This window comes from Oncorhynchus mykiss, chromosome 2 (assembly GCF_013265735.2).
Source record: "Oncorhynchus mykiss isolate Arlee chromosome 2, USDA_OmykA_1.1, whole genome shotgun sequence".
In the NCBI taxonomy this organism is placed as follows: Eukaryota; Metazoa; Chordata; class Actinopteri; order Salmoniformes; family Salmonidae; genus Oncorhynchus; species Oncorhynchus mykiss.
In genome coordinates, this window is record NC_048566.1 from 90,242,177 (window position 1) to 90,268,907 (window position 26,731).

At 44.7% G+C, this 26,731-nt stretch overlaps 1 protein-coding gene across 3 annotated transcripts in view; it reads right to left on the reverse strand.

The window, feature by feature from the left end:
- The window catches only part of LOC110502310 (suppressor of tumorigenicity 7 protein homolog), a 101,298-nt gene that overhangs the window by 44,946 nt on the left and 29,621 nt on the right, over positions 1 to 26,731 (reverse strand). For 2 of the 3 annotated variants that reach the window (XM_036958767.1, XM_036958775.1), the window contains exon 2: positions 20,207 to 20,242. The exons of the other annotated variant lie outside the window; for it this stretch is intronic. In XM_036958767.1, the coding sequence (XP_036814662.1) occupies positions 20,207 to 20,228 (22 nt within the window). In that variant the 5' untranslated portion in view covers positions 20,229 to 20,242. The remainder of the gene's footprint in view (positions 1 to 20,206; positions 20,243 to 26,731) is intronic. 3 annotated transcript variants of the gene reach the window in all.

The window sequence follows — 26,731 nt, forward strand, 5'->3', positions numbered from 1 at the left end:
GACACACTACACTGCTAGAAGAGATTGACACACTACACTGCTAGAAGAGATTGACACACTACACTGCTAGAGGAGATTGATACACTACACTGCTAGAAGAGATTGACACACTACACTGCTAGAGGAGATTGACACACTACACTGCTAGAGGAGATTGACACACTACACTGCTAGAGGATATTGACACTGCTAGAGGAGATTGACACACTACACTGCTAGAAGAGATTGATACTGCTAGAAGAGATTGACACACTACACTGCTAGAGGAGATTGACACACTACAATGCTAGAAGAGATTGACACACTACACTGCGAGAAAAGATTGACACACTACACTGCTAGAGGAGATTGACACACTACACTGCTAGAAGATATTTGACACACTACACTGCTAGAGGAGATTGACACTGCTAGAAGAGATTGACACATTACACTGCTAGAGGAGATTGACACACTACACTGCTAGAAGAGATTGACACACTACACTGCTAGAACAGATTGACACACTACACTGCTAGAACAGATTGACACACTACACTGCTAAAAGAGATTTGACATACTACACTGTGAGAAGAGATTGACACTACACTGCTAGAGGAGATTGACACACTACACTGTGAGAAGATATTTGACACACTACACTGCTAGAGGAGATTGACACACTACACTGCTAGAAGAGATTGACAACTACACTGCTAGAACAGATTGACACACTACACTGCTAGAGGAGATTGACACACTACACTGCTAGAAGAGATTGACAACTACACTGCTAGAACAGATTGACACACTACACTGCTAGAACAGATTGACACACTACACTGCTAAAAGAGATTTGACATACTACACTGCTAGAGGAGATTGACACACTACACTGCTAGAGGAGATTGACACACTACACTGCAAGAAGAGACTGACACACTACACTGCTAGGAGAGATTGACACACTACACTGCTAGGAGAGATTGACACTGCTAGAAGAGATTGACACACTACACTGCTAGAGGAGATTGACACACTACACTGCTAGAAGAGATTGACACACTACACTGCTAGAACAGATTGACACACTACACTGCTAGAACAGATTGACACACTACACTGCTAAAAGAGATTTGACATACTACACTGTGAGAAGAGATTGACACTACACTGCTAGAGGAGATTGACACACTACACTGCGAGAAGAGATTTGACACACTACACTGCTAGAACAGATTGACACACTACACTGCTAGAACAGATTGACACACTACACTGCTAAAAGAGATTTGACATACTACACTGTGAGAAGAGATTGACACACTACACTGCTAGAACAGATTGACACACTACACTGCTAGAACAGATTGACACACTACACTGCTAAAAGAGATTTGACATACTACACTGTGAGAAGAGATTGACACTACACTGCTAGAGGAGATTGACACACTACACTGCTAGAGGAGATTGACACACTACACTGCTAGAAGAGATTGACACACTACACTGCTAGAACAGATTGACACACTACACTGCTAGAACAGATTGACACACTACACTGCTAAAAGAGATTTGACATACTACACTGTGAGAAGAGATTGACACTACACTGCTAGAGGAGATTGACACACTACACTGCGAGAAGAGATTTGACACACTACACTGCTAGAACAGATTGACACACTACACTGCTAGAACAGATTGACACACTACACTGCTAGAACAGATTGACACACTACACTGCTAGAACAGATTGACACACTACACTGCTAAAAGAGATTTGACATACTACACTGTGAGAAGAGATTGACACTACACTGCGAGAAGAGATTGACACACTACACTGCGAGAAGAGATTGACACACTACACTGCTAGAGGAGATTGACACACTACACTGCTAGAAGAGATTGACACACTACACTGCTAGAGGATATTGACACTGCTAGAGGAGATTGACACTGCTAGAGGAGATTGACACACTACACTGCTAGAAGAGATTGACACACTACACTGCTAGAAGAGATTGATACTGCTAGAAGAGATTGACACACTACACTGCTAGAGGATATTGACACTGCTAGAGGAGATTGACACTGCTAGAGGAGATTGACACACTACACTGCTAGAAGAGATTGACACACTACACTGCTAGAGGATATTGACACTGCTAGAGGAGATTGACACTGCTAGAGGAGATTGACACTGCTAGAGGAGATTGACACACTACACTGCTAGAAGAGATTGACACACTACACTGCTAGAAGAGATTGATACTGCTAGAAGAGATTGACACACTACACTGCTAGAGGAGATTGACACACTACAATGCTAGAAGAGATTGACACACTACACTGCGAGAAGAGATTGACACACTACACTGCTAGAACAGATTGACACACTACACTGCTAAAAGAGATTTGACACACTACACTGCTAGAGGAGATTGACACACTACACTGCTAGAGGAGATTGACACACTACACTGCTAGGAGAGATTGACACACTACACTGCTAGGAGAGATTGACACACTACACTGCTAGAGGAGATTGACACACTACACTGCTAGGAGAGATTGACACACTACACTGCTAAAAGAGATTTGACACACTACACTGCTAGAGGAGATTGACACACTACACTGCTAGAGGAGATTGACACACTACACTGCTAGGAGAGATTGACACACTACAATGCTAGAAGAGATTGACACACTACACTGCGAGAAGAGATTTGACACACTACACTGCTAGAGGAGATTGACACACTACACTGCTAGAAGAGATTGACACACTACACTGTGAGAAGAGATTTGACACACTACACTGCTAGAGGAGATTGACACTGCTAGAAGAGATTGACACACTACACTGCTAGAGGAGATTGACACACTACACTGCTAGAAGAGATTGACACATTACACTGCTAGAACAGATTGACACACTACACTGCTAGAACAGATTGACACACTACACTGCTAGAAGAGATTGACACACTACACTGCTAGAAGAGATTGACACACTACACTGCTAGAGGAGATTGATACACTACACTGCTAGAAGAGATTGACACACTACACTGCTAGAGGAGATTGACACACTACACTGCTAGAGGAGATTGACACACTACACTGCTAGAGGATATTGACACTGCTAGAGGAGATTGACACACTACACTGCTAGAAGAGATTGATACTGCTAGAAGAGATTGACACACTACACTGCTAGAGGAGATTGACACACTACAATGCTAGAAGAGATTGACACACTACACTGCGAGAAAAGATTGACACACTACACTGCTAGAGGAGATTGACACACTACACTGCTAGAAGATATTTGACACACTACACTGCTAGAGGAGATTGACACTGCTAGAAGAGATTGACACATTACACTGCTAGAGGAGATTGACACACTACACTGCTAGAAGAGATTGACACACTACACTGCTAGAACAGATTGACACACTACACTGCTAGAACAGATTGACACACTACACTGCTAAAAGAGATTTGACATACTACACTGTGAGAAGAGATTGACACTACACTGCTAGAGGAGATTGACATACTACACTGTGAGAAGAGATTGACACTACACTGCTAGAGGAGATTGACACACTACACTGCTAGAAGAGATTGACAACTACACTGCTAGAACAGATTGACACACTACACTGCTAGAGGAGATTGACACACTACACTGCTAGAAGAGATTGACAACTACACTGCTAGAACAGATTGACACACTACACTGCTAGAACAGATTGACACACTACACTGCTAAAAGAGATTTGACATACTACACTGCTAGAGGAGATTGACACACTACACTGCTAGAGGAGATTGACACACTACACTGCAAGAAGAGACTGACACACTACACTGCTAGGAGAGATTGACACACTACACTGCTAGGAGAGATTGACACTGCTAGAAGAGATTGACACACTACACTGCTAGAGGAGATTGACACACTACACTGCTAGAAGAGATTGACACACTACACTGCTAGAACAGATTGACACACTACACTGCTAGAACAGATTGACACACTACACTGCTAAAAGAGATTTGACATACTACACTGTGAGAAGAGATTGACACTACACTGCTAGAGGAGATTGACACACTACACTGCGAGAAGAGATTTGACACACTACACTGCTAGAACAGATTGACACACTACACTGCTAGAACAGATTGACACACTACACTGCTAAAAGAGATTTGACATACTACACTGTGAGAAGAGATTGACACACTACACTGCTAGAACAGATTGACACACTACACTGCTAGAACAGATTGACACACTACACTGCTAAAAGAGATTTGACATACTACACTGTGAGAAGAGATTGACACTACACTGCTAGAGGAGATTGACACACTACACTGCTAGAGGAGATTGACACACTACACTGCTAGAAGAGATTGACACACTACACTGCTAGAACAGATTGACACACTACACTGCTAGAACAGATTGACACACTACACTGCTAAAAGAGATTTGACATACTACACTGTGAGAAGAGATTGACACTACACTGCTAGAGGAGATTGACACACTACACTGCGAGAAGAGATTTGACACACTACACTGCTAGAACAGATTGACACACTACACTGCTAGAACAGATTGACACACTACACTGCTAGAACAGATTGACACACTACACTGCTAGAACAGATTGACACACTACACTGCTAAAAGAGATTTGACATACTACACTGTGAGAAGAGATTGACACTACACTGCGAGAAGAGATTGACACACTACACTGCGAGAAGAGATTGACACACTACACTGCTAGAGGAGATTGACACACTACACTGCTAGAAGAGATTGACACACTACACTGCTAGAGGATATTGACACTGCTAGAGGAGATTGACACTGCTAGAGGAGATTGACACACTACACTGCTAGAAGAGATTGACACACTACACTGCTAGAAGAGATTGATACTGCTAGAAGAGATTGACACACTACACTGCTAGAGGAGATTGACACACTACACTGCTAGAAGAGATTGACACACTACACTGCTAGAGGAGATTGACACACTACACTGCGAGAAAAGATTGACACACTACACTGCTAGAAGAGATTGATACTGCTAGAAGAGATTGACACACTACACTGCTAGAAGAGATTGACACACTACACTGCTAGAGGAGATTGACACACTACACTGCTAGAGGAGATTGACACACTACACTGCTAGAAGATATTTGACACACTACACTGCTAGAGGAGATTGACACTGCTAGAAGAGATTGACACACTACACTGCTAGAAGAGATTGACACACTACACTGCTAGAGGAGATTGACACACTACACTGCTAGAATATATTTGACACACTACACTGCTAGAGGAGATTGACACTGCTAGAAGAGATTGACACACTACACTGCTAGAGGAGATTGACACACTACACTGCTAGAAGAGATTGACACACTACACTGCTAGAACAGATTGACACACTACACTGCTAGAACAGATTGACACACTACACTGCTAAAAGAGATTTGACATACTACACTGTGAGAAGAGATTGACACTACACTGCTAGAGGAGATTGACACACTACACTGCGAGAAGAGATTGACACACTACACTGCTAGAACAGATTGACACACTACACTGCTAGAACAGATTGACACACTACACTGCTAGAAGAGATTGACACACTACACTGCTAAAAGAGATTTGACATACTACACTGTGAGAAGAGATTGACACTACACTGCGAGAAGAGATTGACACACTACACTGCGAGAAGAGATTGACACACTACACTGCTAGAGGAGATTGACACACTACACTGCTAGAAGAGACTGACACACTACACTGCTAGAAGAGATTGACACACTACACTGCTAGAGGATATTGACACTGCTAGAGGAGATTGACACTGCTAGAGGAGATTGACACACTACACTGCTAGAAGAGATTGACACACTACACTGCTAGAGGATATTGACACTGCTAGAGGAGATTGACACTGCTAGAGGAGATTGACACTGCTAGAGGAGATTGACACACTACACTGCTAGAAGAGATTGACACACTACACTGCTAGAAGAGATTGATACTGCTAGAAGAGATTGACACACTACACTGCTAGAGGAGATTGACACACTACAATGCTAGAAGATATTTGACACACTACACTGCTAGAACAGATTGACACACTACACTGCTAGAACAGATTGACACACTACACTGCTAAAAGAGATTTGACATACTACACTGTGAGAAGAGATTGACACTACACTGCGAGAAGAGATTGACACACTACACTGCGAGAAGAGATTGACACACTACACTGCTAGAGGAGATTGACACACTACACTGCTAGAAGAGATTGACACACTACACTGCTAGAGGATATTGACACTGCTAGAGGAGATTGACACTGCTAGAGGAGATTGACACACTACACTGCTAGAAGAGATTGACACACTACACTGCTAGAAGAGATTGATACTGCTAGAAGAGATTGACACACTACACTGCTAGAGGAGATTGACACACTACACTGCGAGAAAAGATTGACACACTACACTGCTAGAGGAGATTGACACACTACACTGCTAGAAGATATTTGACACACTACACTGCTAGAGGAGATTGACACTGCTAGAAGAGATTGACACACTACACTGCTAGAGGAGATTGACACACTACACTGCTAGAAGAGATTGACACACTACACTGCTAGAACAGATTGACACACTACACTGCTAGAACAGATTGACACACTACACTGCTAAAAGAGATTTGACATACTACACTGTGAGAAGAGATTGACACTACACTGCGAGAAGAGATTGACACACTACACTGCGAGAAGAGATTGACACACTACACTGCTAGAGGAGATTGACACACTACACTGCTAGAAGAGACTGACACACTACACTGCTAGAAGAGATTGACACACTACACTGCTAGAGGATATTGACACTGCTAGAGGAGATTGACACTGCTAGAGGAGATTGACACTGCTAGAGGAGATTGACACACTACACTGCTAGAAGAGATTGACACTACACTGCTAGAAGAGATTGACACTGCTAGAAGAGATTGACACACTACACTGCTAGAACAGATTTACACACTACACTGCTAAAATAGATTTGACATACTACACTGTGAGAAGAGATTGACACTACACTGCTAGAGGAGATTGACACACTACACTGCGAGAAGAGATTGACACACTACACTGCGAGAAGAGATTGACACACTACACTGCGAGAAGAGATTTGACACACTACACTGCTAGAACAGATTGACACACTACACTGCTAGAACAGATTGACACACTACACTGCTAAAAGAGATTTGACATACTACACTGCTAGAGGAGATTGACACACTACACTGCTAGAGGAGATTGACACACTACACTGCAAGAAGAGACTGACACACTACACTGCTAGGAGAGATTGACACACTACACTGCTAGAAGAGATTGACACACTACACTGCTAGAAGAGATTGACACACTACAGTGCTAGGAGATTGCGATTGCTTCCTATGGCCCTCAAAAGGTTCAAAGCAAACTTATTGTTAGCACTGATACGCGTATTATATTCTCAGTTGAATAAGTATCGTTCATATTGTCAGTGATAGGCGTATTATATTCTCAGTTGAATAAGTATCGTTCATATTGTCAGTATTATATTCTCAGTTGAATAAGCATTGTTCATACAGTTGAAGGTCGTAAATTTACAAACACCTTAGACAAATATATTTAAACTCATTTCTTCACAATTCCTGACATTTAATCCTAGTAAAAATTCCCTGTCTTAAGTCAGTTAGGATCACCACTTTATTTTAAGAATGTGAAATGTCAGAATAATAGTAGAGAGAATGATTTATTTCAGCTTTTATTCCTTTCTTCACATTCCCAGTGGGTCAGAAGTTTACATAAACTCAATTAGTATTTGGTAGTGTTGCCTTTAAATTGTTTAACTTGGGTCAAACGTTTTGGGAAGTCTTCCACAAGCTTCCCACAATAAGTTGGGTGAATTTCAAATCAAATCAAATCAATTTTGTCCTGGCCTCCTTGCTCGCGCACGCTTTTTCAGTTTTGTGCACACATTTTCTATGGGATTGAGGTCAGGGCTTTGTGAAGGCCACTCAAATACATTGACTTTGATGTCCTCAAGCCATTTTGCCACAACTTTGGAAGTATGCTTGGGGTCCATTGTCCATTTGGAAGACTCATTTGCGACCAAGCTTTAACTTCCTGACTGATGTCTTGAGATGTTGCTTCAATATATCCACATAATCTTCCTCCCTCATGACGCCATCTATTTTGTGAAGTGCACCAGTCCCTCCTGCAGCAAAGCACCCCCACAACATGATGCTGCCACCCTCGTGCTTCACGGTTGGGATGGTGTTCTTCGGCTTGCAAGCCTCCCCCTTTTTCCTCCAAACATAACGATAGTCATTATGCCAAACAGCTGTATTTTTGTTTCATCAGACCAGAGGACATTTCTCCAAAAATTGTATGATCTTTGTCTCCCATGTGCAGTTGCAAACCATAGTCTGGCTTTTTTATGGCGGGTTTGGAGCAGTGGCTTCTTCCTTGCTGAGCGGCCTTTCAGGTTATGTCGATATAGGACTCGTTTTACTGTGGATATAGATACTTTTGTACCGGTTTCCTCCAGCATCTTCACAAGGTCCTTTGCTGTTGTTTTGGGATTGATTTGCACTTTTCACACCAAAGTACGTTCATCTCTAAGAGACAGAACACGTCTCCTTCCTGAGCGGTATGACGGCTGCGTGGTCCCATGGTGTTTATACTTGCGTACTATTGCTTGTACAGATGAACGTGGTACCGTCAGGCGTGGTACCTTGTGGAAGTCTACAATTGTTTTTTCTGAAGTCTTGGCTGATTTCTTTTGATTTTCCCATGATGTCAAGCAAAGAGGCACTGAGTTTGAAGGTAGGCCTTGAAATACATCCACAAGTACACCTCCAATTGACTCAAATGATGTCAATTAACCTATCAGAAGCTTCTAAAGCCATGACATTTTCAGGAATTTTCCAAGCTGTTTAAAGACACAGTCAACTTAGTGTATGTAAACTTCTGACCCACTGGAATTGTGATACAGTGAATTATAAGTGAAATAATCTGTCTGTAAACAATTGTTTGAAAAATGACTTGTGTCATGCACAAAGTAGATGTCCTGACCGACTTGCCAAAACTTGTTAGCAAGACATTTGTGGAGTGGTTGAAAAACAAGTTTCAATGACTCCAACCTAAGTGTATGAAAACTTCCGAATTCAACTGTATGTTGTCAGTGATAGGCGTATTATATTCTCAGTTTAATAAGTATTGTTCATATGTGGTCATCTCACTGTGCACTCCAGCCAGGTACATTGTATAGGCTAGGCCTACATATGAGCATCAATCTTATAATGGGAGTATATTGTACTGTGCAAATATGCAAAGGCTTTTCCGTTGCGATGTCGCCAAAGACCCATCCGCTTGCCCTGGCCCGCTAGCTTTCTGAACGCCATTGTCTCCCGCTCGCCTAGCGTAGTACTGACTACCGAACGGCTCCCTGACACACCTATTGCTGCTCATTGGACCTTATGATCACTCGGCTACACAGCTGATGCCTGGTGGACTAATCAGTAACGTGGTACCTCTTTTTGTTTATCTGTCGGCCCCAGCCTTGAACTCAGGTCCTGTGCTTACCTAAATAACCCTCTCTGCCCATTCATCGCCATTTACCCATTGTTGTCTTAGCTCTCCCGATCAACACCCGTGATTGCTTTATGCCTCTCTCTAATGTCAATATGCCTTGTCTACTGCTGTCTCAGTTAGTACTTTGTTTTATTTAACTGAAGAGCCCCCGGTCCCACACAACATGCCTTAGAGAGCTCTTTTGTCCCACCCCCCACACATGCAGAGACCTCACCTGGCTTAACTGGTGCCTCCAGAGATGCAATCTCTCTCATCGTCATTCAACGCCTAGGTTTACCTCCACTATACACACATCTTACCATACCCTTGTTTGTACATTATGCCCTGAATCTATTCTACCACGCCCAGAATTCTGCTCATTTTATTCTCTATTCCCAACGCACTAGACGACCAGTTCTTATAGCCTTTAGCCGTATACTTATCCTACTCCTCCTCTGTTCCTCTGGTGATGTAGAGGTTAACCCAGGCCCTGTAGCCCCCAGTACCACACCTATTCCCCAGGCGCTCTTATTTGTTGAGAGCCCCTGGGGAACCGTAAAGGCCTAGGTTTCATGCATGTTAACATCAGAAGCCTCCTCCCTAAGTTTGTTTTATTCATTGCTTTAGCACACTTTAGCTAACCCTGACGTCCTAGCCGTGTCTGAATCCTGGCTTAGGATTATGGGATTTCTGTTGTTTTGAATTTGGTGCCCTGCAATTTCACTGGCTGTTGTCGAGATGGGACGCAAGCGAGAGGTTAACACCCCCGCCGTCCTACAATCTAAGCTAGATGCCCTCAATTTCACACAAATGATCAAGGAACCTACCAGGTACAAACCCTAAATCTGTAAACACGGGCACCCTCATAGATATCATCCTGACCAACTTGCCCTCTAAATACACCTCTGCTGTCTTCAACCAGGATCTCAGCGATCACTGCCTCATTGCCTGCGTCCATAATGGGTCCACGGTCAAACGACCACCCCTCATCACTACCAAACACTCCCTAAAACACTTCAGCGAACGGGCCTTTCTAAATCAACCTGGACCAGGTATCCTGGAAGGATATTGACCTCATCCCGTCAGTAGAGGATGCCTGGTTATTCTTTGAAAAGTGCTTTCCTCACCATCTTAAATAAGCATGCCCCATTCAAAAAATGTAGAACTAAGAACAGATATAGCCCTTGGTTCACTATAGACTTAACTGCCGTTGACCAGCACAAAAACATCCTGTGGCGTACTGCATTAGCATCGAATAGCCCCTGCGATATGCAACTTTTCAGGGACGTTAGGAACCAATATACACAGTCAATTTGAAAAAGCTAGCCTTTGCTTTTTGGGACACTAAAGTCCATTGAGAATAAGAGCATCTCCTCCCAGCTGCCCACTGCACTGAGGCTAGGAAACATTGTCACCACCGATAAATCTACAATAATCGAGAATTTCAATAAGCATTTTCTACGGGTTGCCATGCTTTCCACCTGGCTACCCATACCCAGGCCAATGGCTCTGGACCCCTACAAATCAGCTGGGCTAGACAATCTGGACCTTCTCTCCCTAAAATTATCCGCCAAAATTGTTGCAACACCTATTACCAGCCTGTTCAACCTCTTTCGTATCGTCTGAGATCAAAGATTGGAAAGCTACCGCGGTCATCCCCCTCTTCAAAAGGGGGAGACAATCTAGACCAAAACTGCTACAGACCCATATCTATCCTGCCATGCCTTTCTAAAGTCTTCGAAAGCCAAGTTAACAAATAGATCACCGACCATTTTGAATCCCACCGTACCTTCTCCACTATGAAATTTGGTTTCCGAGCTGGTCATGGGTACACCTCAGCCACACAAGGTCCTAAACAATATCATAACCACCATTGATAAAAGACAGTACTGTGCAGCCGTCTTCATCGACCTGGCCAAGGCTTTCGACATCATTCTGTATACTTCTGGCCCTTCTTTGGACACTTAACCTCTCTAGGGTATGTGGGACGCTAAGGTATGTGAGAACATAGCCCAGCAGACAAATCATTACAAACAGTAAATCAGCCAAGTAGAAGAGTTACACAAGTCAGAAAGAGATCAAATTAATCACTTACCTTTGATGATCTTCATATGGTTAAACTCAGAAGACATTAATTTAGTCAATAAATGTTCCTTTTGTTCGATAAAGTCTCTTTATATCCGAAAACCTCCGTTTTGTTTGCGCGTTTTCTTCAGTAATCCACAGGCTCAAACGCAGTCACAAAAGGCAGACAAAAAAATCCAAATTGTATCCGTAAAGTTCATAGAAACATGTCAGACGATGTTTATATTCAATCCTCAGGTTGTTTTTAGCCTAAGTAATCTATAATATTTCAACCGGACAATAACGTCGTCAATATAAAAGGTAAACAAGAAAGGCACTCTCTCATGCGCATGAAAAAGTTATGTGACACTGCAGGGTCCACTCATTCAGACTGCTTTTACTCCCTCCTTTTTCAGAATACAAGCCTGAAACAATTTCTAAAGACTGTTGACGTCTAGTGGAAGGCATAGGAACTGCAATTTGAGTCCTAAGTCAATGGATACTGTAATGGCATTGAATAGAAAACTTAAAAAAATAAAATAATAATCCTGATTCCTGAATGGATTTTTCACCTGTTATACTCACAGACATTATTTTAACAGTTTTGGAAACTTTAGAGTGTTTTCTATCCACATCTACTAATTATATGCATATCCTATCTTCTGGACCTGAATAGAAGGCAGTTTAATTTGGACACGCTTTTCATCCAAAATTCCAAATGCTGCCCCCTACCCTAGAGAAGTTAACAAACCTCAAAACAAGCTTCAATGCCATACAACACTCCTTTCGTGGCCTCCAACTGCTCTTAAAATGCTAGTAAAACTAAATGCATGCTCTTCAATCGATCACTGCCAGCACCTGCCCGCCCGACTAGCATCACTACTTAGAATATGTGGACAACTACAAATACCTAGGTGTCTGGTTAAACTATAAACAATCCAAAATAAAATCTAGAATAGGCCTCCTATTTTGCAACAAAGCCTCCTTCACTCATGCTGCTAAACATATCCTTGTAAAACTGAGTATGTGGCAGGGTCTACAGTCAATCACGGATTATAAAAGGACGACCAGCCCCGTCGCGGACCAGGATGTCTTGCTCCCAGACAGAATAAACAACTTCTTTGCTCGCTTTGAGGACAACACAGTGCCACTGACACGGCCCGCTACCAAAACTTGCGGGCTCTCCTTCACTGCAGCCGACGTGAGTAAAACATTTAAACGTGTCAACCCTCCCAAGGCTGCAGGCCCAGACGGCATCCCCAGCCACGTCCTCAGAGCATGCGCAGAAAAGCTGGCTGGTGTATTTACGGACATATTCAATCAATCCCTATCCCAGTCTGCGGATTCCCACATGCTTCAAGAGGGCCACCATTGTTCCATTTCCCAAGAAAGCTAAGGTACTGAGCTAAATGACTACTGCCCCGTAGCACGCACTTCCGTCATCATGAAGTGCTTTGGGAGACTAGTCAAGGACCATATCACCTCCACCCTCCCTGACACTCTAGACCCACTCCAATTTGCTTACCGCCCCAATAGGTCCACAGATGACACAATATCACTGCACACTGCCCTAACCCAACTGGACAAGAGGAATACCTATGTGAGAATGCTGTTCATCAACTACAGCTCAGCATTCAACACCATAGTACCCTCCAAACTCGTCATAAAGCTCGAGACCCACCACGCTCTGTGCAACTGGGTCCTGGACTTCCTGACGGGCTGCCCCCAGGTGGTGAGGGTAGGTAACAACATCTCCACCCCGCTGATCCTCAACACTGGGGCCCCACAAGGGTGCGTTCTCCTGTACGCCCTCTTCACCCACGACTGCTTGGCCATGCAAGCCTCCAACTCAATCATCAAGTTTGCAGACGACACTACAGTGGTAGGCTTGATTACCAACAACGACGAGACGGCCTACAGGGAGGAGGTGAGGGCCCTCGGAGTGTGGAGTCAGGAAAATAACCACACACTCAACGTCAACAAAACAAAGGAGATGATCGTGGACTTCAGGAACACACTCCAAACTCCACTATGGCCAAGACCAAAGAGCTGTCAAAGGACACCAGAAACAAAATTGTAGACCTGCACCAGGCTGGGAAGACTGAATCTGCAATAGGTAAGCAGCTTGGTTTGAAGAAATCAACCGTGGGAGCAATTATTAGGAAATGGAAGACACTGACCACTGATAATCTCCCTCGATCTGGGGCTCCACGCAAGATCTCACCCCGTGGGGTCAAAATGATCACAAGAACGGTGAGCAAAAATCCCAGAACCACACGGGGGGACCTAGTGAATGACCTGCAGAGAGCTGGGACCAAAGTAACAAAGCCTACCATCAGTAACACACTACGCCGCCAGGGACTCAAATCCTGCAGTGCCAGACGTGTCCCCCTGCTTAAGCCAGTACATGTCCAGGCCCGTCTGAAGTTTGCTAGAGAGCATTTGGATGATCCAGAAGAAGATTGGGAGAATGTCATATGGTCAGATGAAACCAAAATAGAACTTTTTGGTAAAAACTCAACTCGTTGTGTTTGGAGGACAAAGAATGCTGAGTTGCATCCAAAGAACACCATACCTACTGTGAAGCATGGGAGTGGAAACATCATGCTTTGGGGATGTTTTTCTGCAAAGGGACCAGGACGACTGATCCGTGTAAAGGAAAGAATGAATGGGGCCATGTATCGTGAGATTTTGAGTGAAAAGCTCCTTCCATCAGCAAGGGCATTGAAGATGAAACGTGGCTGGGTCTTTCAGCATGACAATGATCCCAAACACACCGCCCGGGCAACGAAGGAGTGGCTTCGTAAGAAGCATTTCAAGGTCCTGGAGTGGCCTAGCCAGTCTCCAGATCTCAACCCCATAGAAAATCTTTGGAGGGACTTGAAAGTCTGTGTTACCCAGCAACAGCCCCAAAACATCACTGCTCTAGAGGAGATCTGCATGGAGGAATGTGCCAAAATACCAGCAACAGTGTGTGAAAACCTTGTGAAGACTTACAGAAAACGTTTGACCTCTGTCATTGCCAACAAAGGGTATATAACAAAGTATTGAGATAAACTTTTGTTATTGACCAAATACTTATTTTCCACCATAATTTGCAAATAAATTCATTAAAAATCCTACAATGTGATTTCCTGGATTTTTTTTTCCTCATTTTGTCTGTCATAGTTGAAGTGTACCTATGATGAAAATTATAGGCCTCTCTCATCTTTATAAGTCAGAGAACTTGCACAATTGGTGGCTGACTAAATACTTTTTTGCCCCACTGTAGATATTTCTATTGTGTTATTGACTGTACGTTTGTTTATCCCATGTTTAACTCTGTGTTGTTGTTTTTGTCGCACTGCTTTGCTTTATCTCGACCAGGTCGCAGTTGTAAATGAGAACTTGTTCTCAACTGGCCTACCTGGTTAAATAAAAAAAATAAACAAACAATAACCGTAGTCATGTTAGCATTCTAATATATAGCCTCGTTATTGTATTGTGTGACTTTTAATTTATTTTTTACTTTAGTAAATATTTTCATATCTCTTTCTTGAACTGCATTGTTGGTTAAGGGCTTGCAAATAAGCATTTCACTGTAAGGTCTACACCGGTTGTATTCGGCGCATATGACAAATACAATTAGATTTGAATATCATATGGTTAGCAGTTTTCATGCCAAAGCTGGATACTGAAGTAGAGATGAATCAACCAATTACACATCCTGTCTTTATCTACAGGTCACATCCACCACTAAAGGCTGGAACACACCAATAGCGCTCGCAGCAGAGAGTACTTGCGAACAGAGTACTAACCGCAAGAAAATATCAGCCATCACAAATGTCAACAATAAGATTAGTTTTCTTGGTATCTCAGTTGAGTGGTTCAGTCTTATATGATGGCAAAAGACTAAAGGTGACCTAGCACAGTAAAATGGTGGCATGAACTCGGTGTCAGACTCACACTACATCCTGTCAGAACCAACACAAAGCACCTTCAGCCTTCTTTGCTGCTCTGCTATGTACATCCACCAGTTCTAAGAGTATTTCTCCTAGTAACCTCTACATACAGTGCAGGGCAAAAGGCCATCGGAATGAAACCAGGTAAGAGGATGGGAGGTCAAAACCCAAAACTAATACATTTCTAGTTTTAATGTCACATGCTCAAATACAGTGAAATGCCTTTCTTACAAGCTCTAAACCCAACAATGCAGTAATCAATATCAATGTAGTAAAATAACATAAAGTAGAACAAAAACATGAGAAATAAAAATAGGAAAAAGTAAGAAGCTATATACAGGGTCAGTTCCAATACCATACTTACAATGTGCAGGTATACTGGAGGTAGATATGTAGAGGGGTAAGGTGACTAGGCATCAGGATATATGATAAACAGAGCAGCAGCGTAATGATGATTGTATGTGAGTGTGTGCGCACGTGTAGAGTCAGTGTAAATGTGTGTGCATGTTAAACGTATGTTGGAGTGTCAGTGTGATTAAGTATGTAGAGTCCTGTGAGTATGCATAGAGAGTGCAGAAATATAAATACAATTTAAGAGTCAGCTCAGATAGTCCATGTAGCCATTCTGTTAGCTACCCAACTGTCAGGTCAATGACCTCCTCCCTGACCCTTTTGTGTGTGTGTGTGTGTATGTTGGTGGGAGATGGGTGATGCAGGGGAAGGAAGGGGTTAGCCACAAATAGAACAATGAGACAGATATTTCACCAGATGTATAAATGTGAAGCAACCGCTTGGCGTTTCCAAGCCCAGTGGCCGGCTGTGGGAGAAGATGGAAAGAGACGGATTTTGGCCGACATTCTGCAAATGTTCTCACCGATGAAACATTTCATCTCAACACAGTTTTCTGTAACCCAAAACTAGAATATGTTACAGAGTGGATAAAGTTTTGTAGACTTTACCCTTTGCCAAAGTTTTTAAAAATTGCATTGTTTAGGAGTGCAAAAGCGAATTGAATTATTGCATACGCGCATTTCAGAGTAGGCTTTAGCTAACAGAAATATGCAAATGTATTGCCAGAACAGGCCAATAGGATCACGCTAGCTCATGCTTGGCTCTGCCCACCTCCTTGCTTGTTCTGCCCACTATGACTCATTTGTTCCCATTTGAAACGACGGGCTGTGGTCCATCTTTGGGATACCTGTCCTAACATGAGCTCTGTAAGTGTGGAGGTAACGTGGACTTAAATGTCTGGAGGGGATACGTTGTTTCTGGTTACACTGCCTGGGGTCGAATACACTTGTTTACAGGCTAAGCACTGTATTTTGTTGTGACTGAGTGTGTGGTAAGTTGTGTCTGCAATGCTGTGCATGTAGTCTGTTGGAGCTAGTTTTTCCAAGTCTGTACGGAGTTATTGCAGTCCGTTTGTAGTTCATGCTAGTCAGAGTTACTTGGTTAAAGAACACAAGTGAAGTGTCTATTTATTATGGATCCCCATTGGTTCCTGCCAAGGCAGTACCTACTGTTCCTGGGGTCCAGTTAAATTAAGTCCGTTTATAAAATTTTAAACATTCACAACACATGAAGTATGTGCTCTAAGTATGCTGCGTCTGAGGTTTGGTAAGTGTTATGACATTGGTCTGAATGTAGGTTCAGTCATAGTTTGACACTGCACTGGAGGTTGGTGGTGCCTTAATTGGGGAGAACAAGCTTGTGGTAATGGCTGGAGCAGAATTAGTGGAATGGTATCAAATACATCAAACACATGGTTTCCAGGTGTTTGATGCTAGTCCATATGCGCAGTTCCGACCATTATTATGAGCCGTTCTCCCCTCAGGCACTGAAACGTCCAAGCACAAACCTAACCAGGTCCCCTGCTGTTGTTAGCTGTGCGACAATGGAAGAAACCATGCTCACCACCACAAAGCAATCACCATAGGAATGCAAATGAGGGAGAGGTTGACCCACAGTCCACCAGCAGCAGGTGGACAAAAGACTCCTGAAACACGATCAATATACAGTAGACCTACAGGAGCCATCTCTCCTCAGCAGTAACGCTCACCCATAAAACAATCTTTATCTGGAACTAGAACCTAAAAAATAAAAACTACAAAGTTAAGTATATTTCAGTGTATGTAGACCAAGGCTCTCCAACCCTTTTCCTGGAGAGCTACCCTCCTGTAGGTTCACTCCAACCTCAGTTGCAACTAACCTGATTCAGCTTATCAACCAGCTAATTATAAGAATCAGGTGCGCTAGATCAGGGTTGGAGTGAATACCTACAGGAAGGCAGTTCTCCAGGAACAGGGTTGGAGTGAAAACCTGCAGGATGGTAGCTCTCCAGGAACAGGGTTGGAGTGAAAACCTGCAGGATGGTAGTTCTCCAGGAACAGGGTTGGAGTAAATACCTACAGGATGGTAGCTCTCCAGGAACAGGGTTGGAGTGAAAACCTACAGGACGGTAGCTCTCCAGGAACAGGGTTGGAGTAAATACCTACAGGATGGTAGCTCTCCAGGAACAGGGTTGGAGTGAAAACCTACAGGACGGTAGCTCTCCAGGAACAGGGTTAGAGTGAAAACCTACAGGATGGTAGTTCTCCAGGAACAGGGTTGGAGTGAAAACCTACAGGATGGTAGTTCTCCAGGAACAGGGTTGGAGTGAAAGCCTACAGGATGGCAGTTCTCCAGGAACAGGGTTGGAGTGAAAACCTACAGGATGGTAGTTCTCCAGGAACAGGGTTGGAGAGCCCTGATGTAGACCGCTGGCTGACTAAACCGACTATGCTTTAGAACTGGGCAACATGGACAAAAATCCATATCGCAATAAATTGCCTGAATTGATACAATAACGATAGAACGATAAGATTTATAATAATGTGCAACCACAGTTTATTTTATTATCCTTTAAAACTACTAGTTTGATGGTTGTAGCAATCAATTGTCCCATGAACAAATCACCCATATTAGAAACCTGATTTCATTTCAAACTTCACATTTCTCTAGTATAGGCTACTTAACGTAATGGACGATATCAGCAAAATGCCTGCGTTAAGTGATCGGTATGGTCTGTGTTGATCATTTTCGGTTTATCGTCCCAGCTCTACTCTGCTTTGTGACACACTACCCAGGTAAACTAAGCATTGTAGTAGCAGTTGATTAATAGGGGCAGGTAATGGTCCTACGGTTATGCACCTTTTGGCTACAGACCTACACTAAGTTCTTCTGGAAAACAGCAGGTCAGGTCAGGACGATCTTTTGGGTCCTGTTCCGCAGGAGACTAACAGTTGAAATCAAATTTCCACATAGATAACAGAACATCCTTATCCACTTAACAGTCAGTCATACGTTCTGTCAAATTAAAATATTAAATTCATTTGATATGAAGAAGCAGCATTTTGATGCACAACTGAGTACTCCACTCCTCTGTTTAGAAGCCAGGGAAGCTGGTAACAGAAAAGGACTCGTTGCTGGACTGTTGCATGCAATCTCTAATCTAAATTTCAGGAGAGAAAAATGAAGTATCCTAACTTTGTCTCTGTGCGGCAACAACAGTTTCTATTAGATCAGAGTGGATATTCCTCGTGACAGACGGGGAAGGAGACTAGATTGAACAGCGGACCACCTGAAGATCATGGTGACAGCTCCTCAAAATGGGGGTGAGGAGGGGGGGGGTACAGTCTACAGTGAGGAGCCCACCCACACAACACCCATCCAGACACTGGTCTAGCTAGCCTAAGATAGAGATCATAGCATAGCCTACATGCTATGTTTTTGCATGTGGGAACGCTACATTCACCCCTCTCAAAACCCACCCAAACATTGGTGCAATCACAGAGCCTCACTAGCAGTAGCATCTTTATGCCTTAGCTCAGCGTGTGTACATGCTACATGCTATACCCACCCCTCTCAATGTCTTCTGACTGAGCAAGAGAGAGATTGAGATAGAGCTGCCTGCAATGGCAGGAGGTTGCTGAAAGCAAACTGTAGAAAATCATGATCTATCTATAACAAAAAAAAGTGTCACGTGGAATGCACGCACACACAACATGCACAGCGAGAGAGCGAGAAGGAGACAGTAATGGTGTATATTTCAGTCTAGCTAGCAAAGCCATTCGGAAAGGTGAAAAGAGAATATACACGGCATAACAGGATAAGTCTGGGATAAACATGGCGACGTGCAGGAATACCGAGGAATGGTGAGGAAAAGGAGGAATTAAGGAGAGGGAAGGCAGAGGAAGGGATTGACAGAGGAGAGATGGATATTTGTATAACGACCAGCTATCATTGGTCCTTTATGCAAAATGGTAGATCCCAGCTTTCTTGCCACCAGGAAACATGGAGAACAACAGAAAGGTCAGAGAGAGGGGAAAAAGAGTGGGATGTAGAGAGGAGAGCGAGAGCCCAGAAGGACGGGAGCAGACACTGTTACACCAGACAACAACACACCACATAGAGAGAAAGACAGACGAGGCTGGAGGATGGCGGTACGGTACTTACATGAGGACTCTGTGCCAAACATGGCTGGGCCGGGAGCTGCGATGGAGATAGAGGAGAGGGGAAAAAAGGGGGACAGAGAGAGAGGGGGGGGTTGAGCAGGCAGCTACACAGAGGGGGTCATCAAAGCACACAGTGCAGCCAGCCAGCCAGCCGGCCCTCGCTCTCAGACGCCCAGATGCTCTGCTCACTCAGTCGGCGCTCCCGTTGCCGCTAAACGGGCTTCCTCCACATACACACACTGCTCACAAAACACACACACACACGGTTCAGCTGCCGAACAGGGGCCTCACGAGAGGGAAGAGAAACTCTTCTTCTCCACTGAAAAGGTGTATTTTAAAATCCAGACTCAGAAGTAGCAGCCTGCCTGCTGTAGCTATGTTAGCTCTTGCTTTCCTCTCCTTCTCTTGTCCTCTCCTCCTCTGTTAATTTATCTCTCTGGACTGCCCCTGGGAAAAAAAGCTGAAAGCAGATACTGCAACCCTGGAGCCATGGTAGGCAGCCCGATGGGTAAGACAATAGCTATGCAAACAGAGAGTGACGTCAGGAGCCCTGCGAAACACTGACAGACTGCTGCTGGAGAGAGGGAGAAGGGGAGGGAGATATGGACGGAGGGAGACAGGAGGAAAGGGGGGTGCTGGAGTTTGCAAGCGGGACTGGGAACAGGCCAATCATTTACACTTTTAGCAGACGCTGTTATCCAGAGTGACTTACAATTAGCTCATTCATCTTAACGAGGTAGGACAACCACATCACAGTCGTAGCAAGCAATGTTCTTTCAATAAAGTAGTTAGCAGCAAAGTCAGTGCTTGACAATTATTCTTTATTTTGGGGGCGGGGGAGTGGATATGTCTCTGATTGGACACATTCAAAATGGAGGTTGTCTATTATGCCCACCGGAGAGCTGTAGGAAGTTAAAAAAGGCAGTGGCTCAGGTGGTTGATGTCCTTGTTTAACTTTTTGGCCTTCCTGTGACATCGGGCGCTGTTAGGTGTCCTGGAGGGCAGGCAGTGTGCCCCCAGTGATGAATTGGGCAGACCGACAGGATGCTCTCAATTGTGCATCTGTAATAGTTTGTGAGGGTTTTAGGGGCCAAGCAGAATTTCTTCAGCCTCCTGAGGTTGAGGAGGCGCTTTTGCGCCTTCTTCACCACCTTGTCTGTGTGGGGGGACCATTTCATATTGTCAGTGATACGTACGCAGAGGAACGCAGAGGCTTTCCACCTTCTCCACTGCGGTCCCGTCGATGTGGATAGGGGCGTGCTCCCTCTGCTGTTTCCTGAAGTCCACGATCAGCTCCTTCGTATTGTTGACGTTGAGGGTCGTTTTCCTGGAACTACTCCACCACCACTCATGAGTTCTGTTAAGTGTTTGTTTTGACTGGTTGTAAGGAAATAAAAAGCTGTAAAAACAACCCAACATGTTTCTGATAAGATTTCAGTTCGCCTTGGATGCATATGTTCTGTGGTTGAAATACTATTTTATGATGCTGATAAAGATAGCACTTCTACAGACTGTATCTAACTGAGCGTTCGGATTCTCTCAAGCTGCTGAAAGAAAAAAATCATATTTCTCCACTCCTACTTCCATGTCAAAATGTTGCCCACATTTGGTGTATCATTTTAGGCTACTGCAAGAAATGATTCATTCTGCAGTAGTTAATAAATATTAAGGCTATGTGAGCGGTTATAAACCTGCAGTGGGTGTCCAGATTTCAGTTTCCAGTATCTGATCAGTAGGTTACACTTCCCTTGAACTTCCCTATTTGAAGTCCCCTTCTTGTGACCATAGAATTTGTATAGCGCCTCACAATCACCACACAACATAGCCAGCATAGCTATCATCCTATTCTACCACTTCACCAAATTGTTTCCAAACATTACTTTTCTGGCCCTCCCTTCTCTTTCAACTTTCCATTTCACAGTATCTCTTATTGAATTAAACTCAGACATTGTCTTTTTTACCTCTGTGGATTGACCTGAACTTCTTCTGCCCGTTCCCAAAAGCATTTAAAATCAAATAAAATGTTATTGGTCACATACACATGGTTAGCAATGTTAATGTGAGTGTAGCAAAATGCTTGTGCTTCTAGTTCCGACCGTGCAGTAATATCGAACAAGTAATATAACAATTTCACAATAACTACCTTATACACACACAAGTGTAAAGGAATGATTAAGAATATGTACGTATAAATATATGGATGAGCGATGGCCGAATGGCATAGGCAAGATGCAGTAGATGGTATAGAGTACAGTATATACATATGAGATGAGTAATGTAGGGTATGTAAACATTATATAAAGTGGCATTGTTAAAATGACTAGTAAAACATTTATTACATCCAATTATTAATTTTTAAAGTGGATAGAGATTGAGACTGTGTGTTGGCAGTCAATGTTAGTGATGGCTGTCTAACAGTCTGATGGCCTTGAGATAGAAGCTGTTTTTCAGTCTCTCGGTCCCTGCTTTGATGCACCTGTACTGATCTCGCCTTCTGGATGATAGCGGGGTGAACAGGCAGTGGCTCGGGTGGTTGTTATCCTTGATTATCTTTTTGGCCTTCATGTGACATCAGGTGGTGTAGGTGTCCTGGAGGGCAGGTAGTTTACCCCTGGTGATGCGTTGTGCAGACCTCACTACCTTCTGGAGAGCCTTAGGGTTGTGGGCGGAGCAGTTGCCGTACCAGGTGGTGATACAGCCCGACAGGGTGCTCTCAATTGTGCATTTGTAAAAGTTTGAGAGTTTTTTTGGTGACAAGCCAAATTTCTTCAGGTCTCCTGAGGTTGAAGAGGCGCTGTTACGCCTTCTTCACCACGCTTTCTGTGTGGGTGGACCATTTCAGTTTGTCCGTGATGTGTACGCTGAGGAACTTAAAATATTTCCACCCTCTCCACTACTGTCCCATCGATGAGGATAGGGGGGTGCTCCCTCTGCTGTTTCCTGAAGTCCACGATCATCTCCTTGTTTTGTTGACGTTGAGTGTGAGGTTATTTTCCTGACACCACACTCTGAGGGCCCTCACCTCCTCCCTGGAGGCCATCTAGTCGTTGTTGGTAATCAAGCCTACCACTGTTGTGTCGTCTGCAAACTTGATGATTGAGTTGGAGGCGTGCATGGCCACGCAGTCATGGGTGAACAGGGAGTACAGGAGAGGGCTGAGAACACACCCTTGTGGGGCCCCAGTGTTGAGGATCAGCGGGTTGGAGATGTTGTTTCCTACCCTCACCACCTGGGGGCGGCCCGTCAGAAAGTCCAGTACCCAGTTGCACAGGGCGGGGTCGAGACTCAGGGTCTCGAGCTTAATGACGAGTTCGGAGGGTACTATGGTATTGAATGCTGAGCTGTAATCGATGAACAGCATTCTCACATAGGTATTCCTCTTGTCCAGATGGGTTAGGGCAGTGTGCAGTGTGATTGCGATTGCGTCATTTGTGGACCTATTGGGGCAGTAAGCAAATTGGAGTGGGTCTAGGGTGGAGGTAATATGATCCTTGACTAGTCTCTCAAAGCACTTTCATGATGACGGAAGTGAGTGCTACGTGGCGATAGTCATTTAGCGCAGTTACCTTAGCTTTCTTGGGAACAGGAACAATGGTGGCCCTCTTGAAGCATGTGGGAATCTGCAGACTGGGATAGGGATTGATTGAATATGTCCGAAAACACACCAGCCAGCTGGTCTGCGCATGTTCTGAGGACGCAGCTAGGGATGCCGTCTGGTCCGGCAGCCTTGCGAGGGTTAACACATTTAAATGTTTTACTCACGTTGGCTGAAGTGATGGAGAGCCCGCAGATTTTGGTAGCGGGCCGTGTCGGTGGCACTATATTGTCCTCAAAGCGAGCAAAGAAGTTGTTTAGTTTGTCTGGGAGCAAGACATTGGGGTTCGCGACGGGGCTGGTTTTCTTTTTGTAGTCCGTGATTGACTGTAGACCCTGCCACATACCTCTCGTGTCTGAGCCGTTGAATTGCGACTCTAATTTCTTTATACTGACTCTTAGCTTGTTTGATTGCCTTGCGGAGGGAATAGCTACACTGTTTGTATTCGGTCAAGTTTCTGGTCGCCTTGCCCTGATTTAAAGCACTGGTTTGCGCTTTCAGTTTTGCACGAATGCTGCCATCAATCCACGGTTTCTGGTTGGGGAAGGTTTTAATATTCACCGTGGGTACCACATCACTGATGCACTTGCTAATAAACTCGCTCACCGAATCAGCGTATCAATGTTATTGTCCGATGCCATCCGGAACACATCCCAGTCCACGTGTTCGAAAAAACCTTGAAGCGTGCAATCAGATTGGTCAGACCAGCGTTGAACAGACCTGAGCATGGGCGTTTCCTGTTTTAGTTTCTGTCTATAGGCTGGGAGCAACAAAATGGAGTCGTCGTCAGATTTGCCGAAAGTAGGGCGAGGGAGGGCTTTGTATGCGTCGCGGAAATTAGAGTAGCAAAGATCTAGGAGTTTTATGATATGCTGCATTTGATATGCTGATAAAATTTAGGGACCCTTGTTTTCAAATTAGCCTCGTTAAAATCCCCAGCTACAATAAATGCATCCTCAGGATATGTGATTTCCAGTTTCTTCAAGGACATCGAGGTGTCTGCTTGTGGGGTGGGGGGTATACACGGATGTGAGTATAATCTAAGAGAATTCTCTTGGTAGATAATCGGCATCTACTCGTAAGGAATTCTAGGTCAGGTGAACAAAAGGACTTGAGTTCCTGTATGTTGTTATGATCACACCACAAATTGTTAATAATAAGGCATACACCCCCGCCCTTCTTCTTACCAGAGAGATGTTTGTTTCTGTCGGCGCAATGTGTGAAGAAACCGGGTGGCTGTACAGATTCGTATCCCGAGTGAGCCATGTTTGCGTGAAACAAAGAATGTTAGAATCTCTGATGTCTCTCTGGCAGGCAACCCTTGCTCAAATTTCGTCCTCCTTGTTGTCAAGAGACTGGACATTGGTGAGTAGTATTGTACGGGGTGCGTACTGGCAGCAGAGAAGTCAGGTGCAGGAGAGCAAAAACAGTGGTACAACAAAGCAGTTCAATAAATAAAACCCACCGGAATCAGAACAAACAATCAATGGGTACAAAACCCGTCGCACACCAGATAAACGTGCACATGCACTTAAAATAAACAATTCCGGACAAGGACATGGGGGGAACAGAGGGTTAAATACACAACATGTAATGATGGAATTGAAACCAGGTGTGTGGGAAGACAAGACAAAACAAATGGAAAATGAAAAGTGGATCGATGACGGCTAGAAGACCGGCGATGCCGACCACCAAACAAGGAGAGGAACCAATTTCGGCGGAAGTCGTGACCGTACCCCACATACCGTAAATGGCCCCACATACCGCTGACCCAGCTTTTAGCAGGGCAGGCGGAGGGGCAGGTTTCGGGTAGAGAGCCAGACCCGGTCCCCCGGTGCGAGCACCTGGGCCTCACTGCAGTGACGTTCTGCGTTCTTTTTTTGGCGCAGCACGGCTCACTGAAGGTGAACACGGGCAGCTTCCCATGTCTCCTCTGCGCGCCTGAACCAGTCGTCCACCGCAGGAGCCTCGGTCTGACCCTGATTCCAAGGCGCCAGAAACGGCTGGTACCCCAGTATGCACTGGAAGGGAGAGAGGTTAGTGGAGGAGTGGCGAAACGAGTTCTGTGCCATCTCGGCCCAGGGCACGAAAGCCCCCCACTCCCCCGGCCGGTCCTGGCAATAAGACCGCAGAAACCTGCCCACATCCTGGTTTACTCTTTCCACCTGCCCATTACTCTCGGGGTGAAACCCCAAAGTAAGGCTGATCGAGAACCCAAGACGTTCCATGAACGCCTTCCAGACCCTAGACGTGTACTGGGGACCTCAATCAGACACTATATCCTCAGGCACCCTGTAGTGCTGGAAGACGCGCGTAAACAAGGCCTCCGCAGTCTGTAGGGAGACCGGGCAGAGGGAGGAGACAACAGGACTTAGAGAATCGATCCACAATGACCAGGATTGTGGTGTTACCCTGTGAGGGGGGAGATCGGTGAGAAAATCTACCGACAGGTGTGACCAAGGCCGTTGTGGAACGGGTTTGGGGTGTAGCTTCCCTCTGGCCAGGTGCCTAGGAGCCTTACACTGGGCGCACACCGAGCAGGAGGAAACATAAACCCTCACGTCCTTAGCCAAGGTAGGCCACCAGTACCTCCCGCTCAAACAGCGCACTGTCCGACCGATCCCAGGATGACCAGAGGAGGGTGACGTGTGGGCCCAAAAGATTAACCGGTCAAGGACAGCAGACGGGGACGTACAGATGCCCAGCGGGACACTGGACGGAAGCGGGCTCTGCACGTAACGCCTGCTCAATGTATGCGTCCAGCTCCCACACTACCGGCGCCACCAGGCAGGAGGCTGGGAGTATGGGAGTGGGATCCATGGGTCACTCCTCTGTGTCATACAGCCGGGACAATGCGTCTGCCTTCACGTTCTGGGAGCCTGGTCTGTAGGAAAGGGTGAACACAAAACGGGTGAAAAACATGGTCCACCT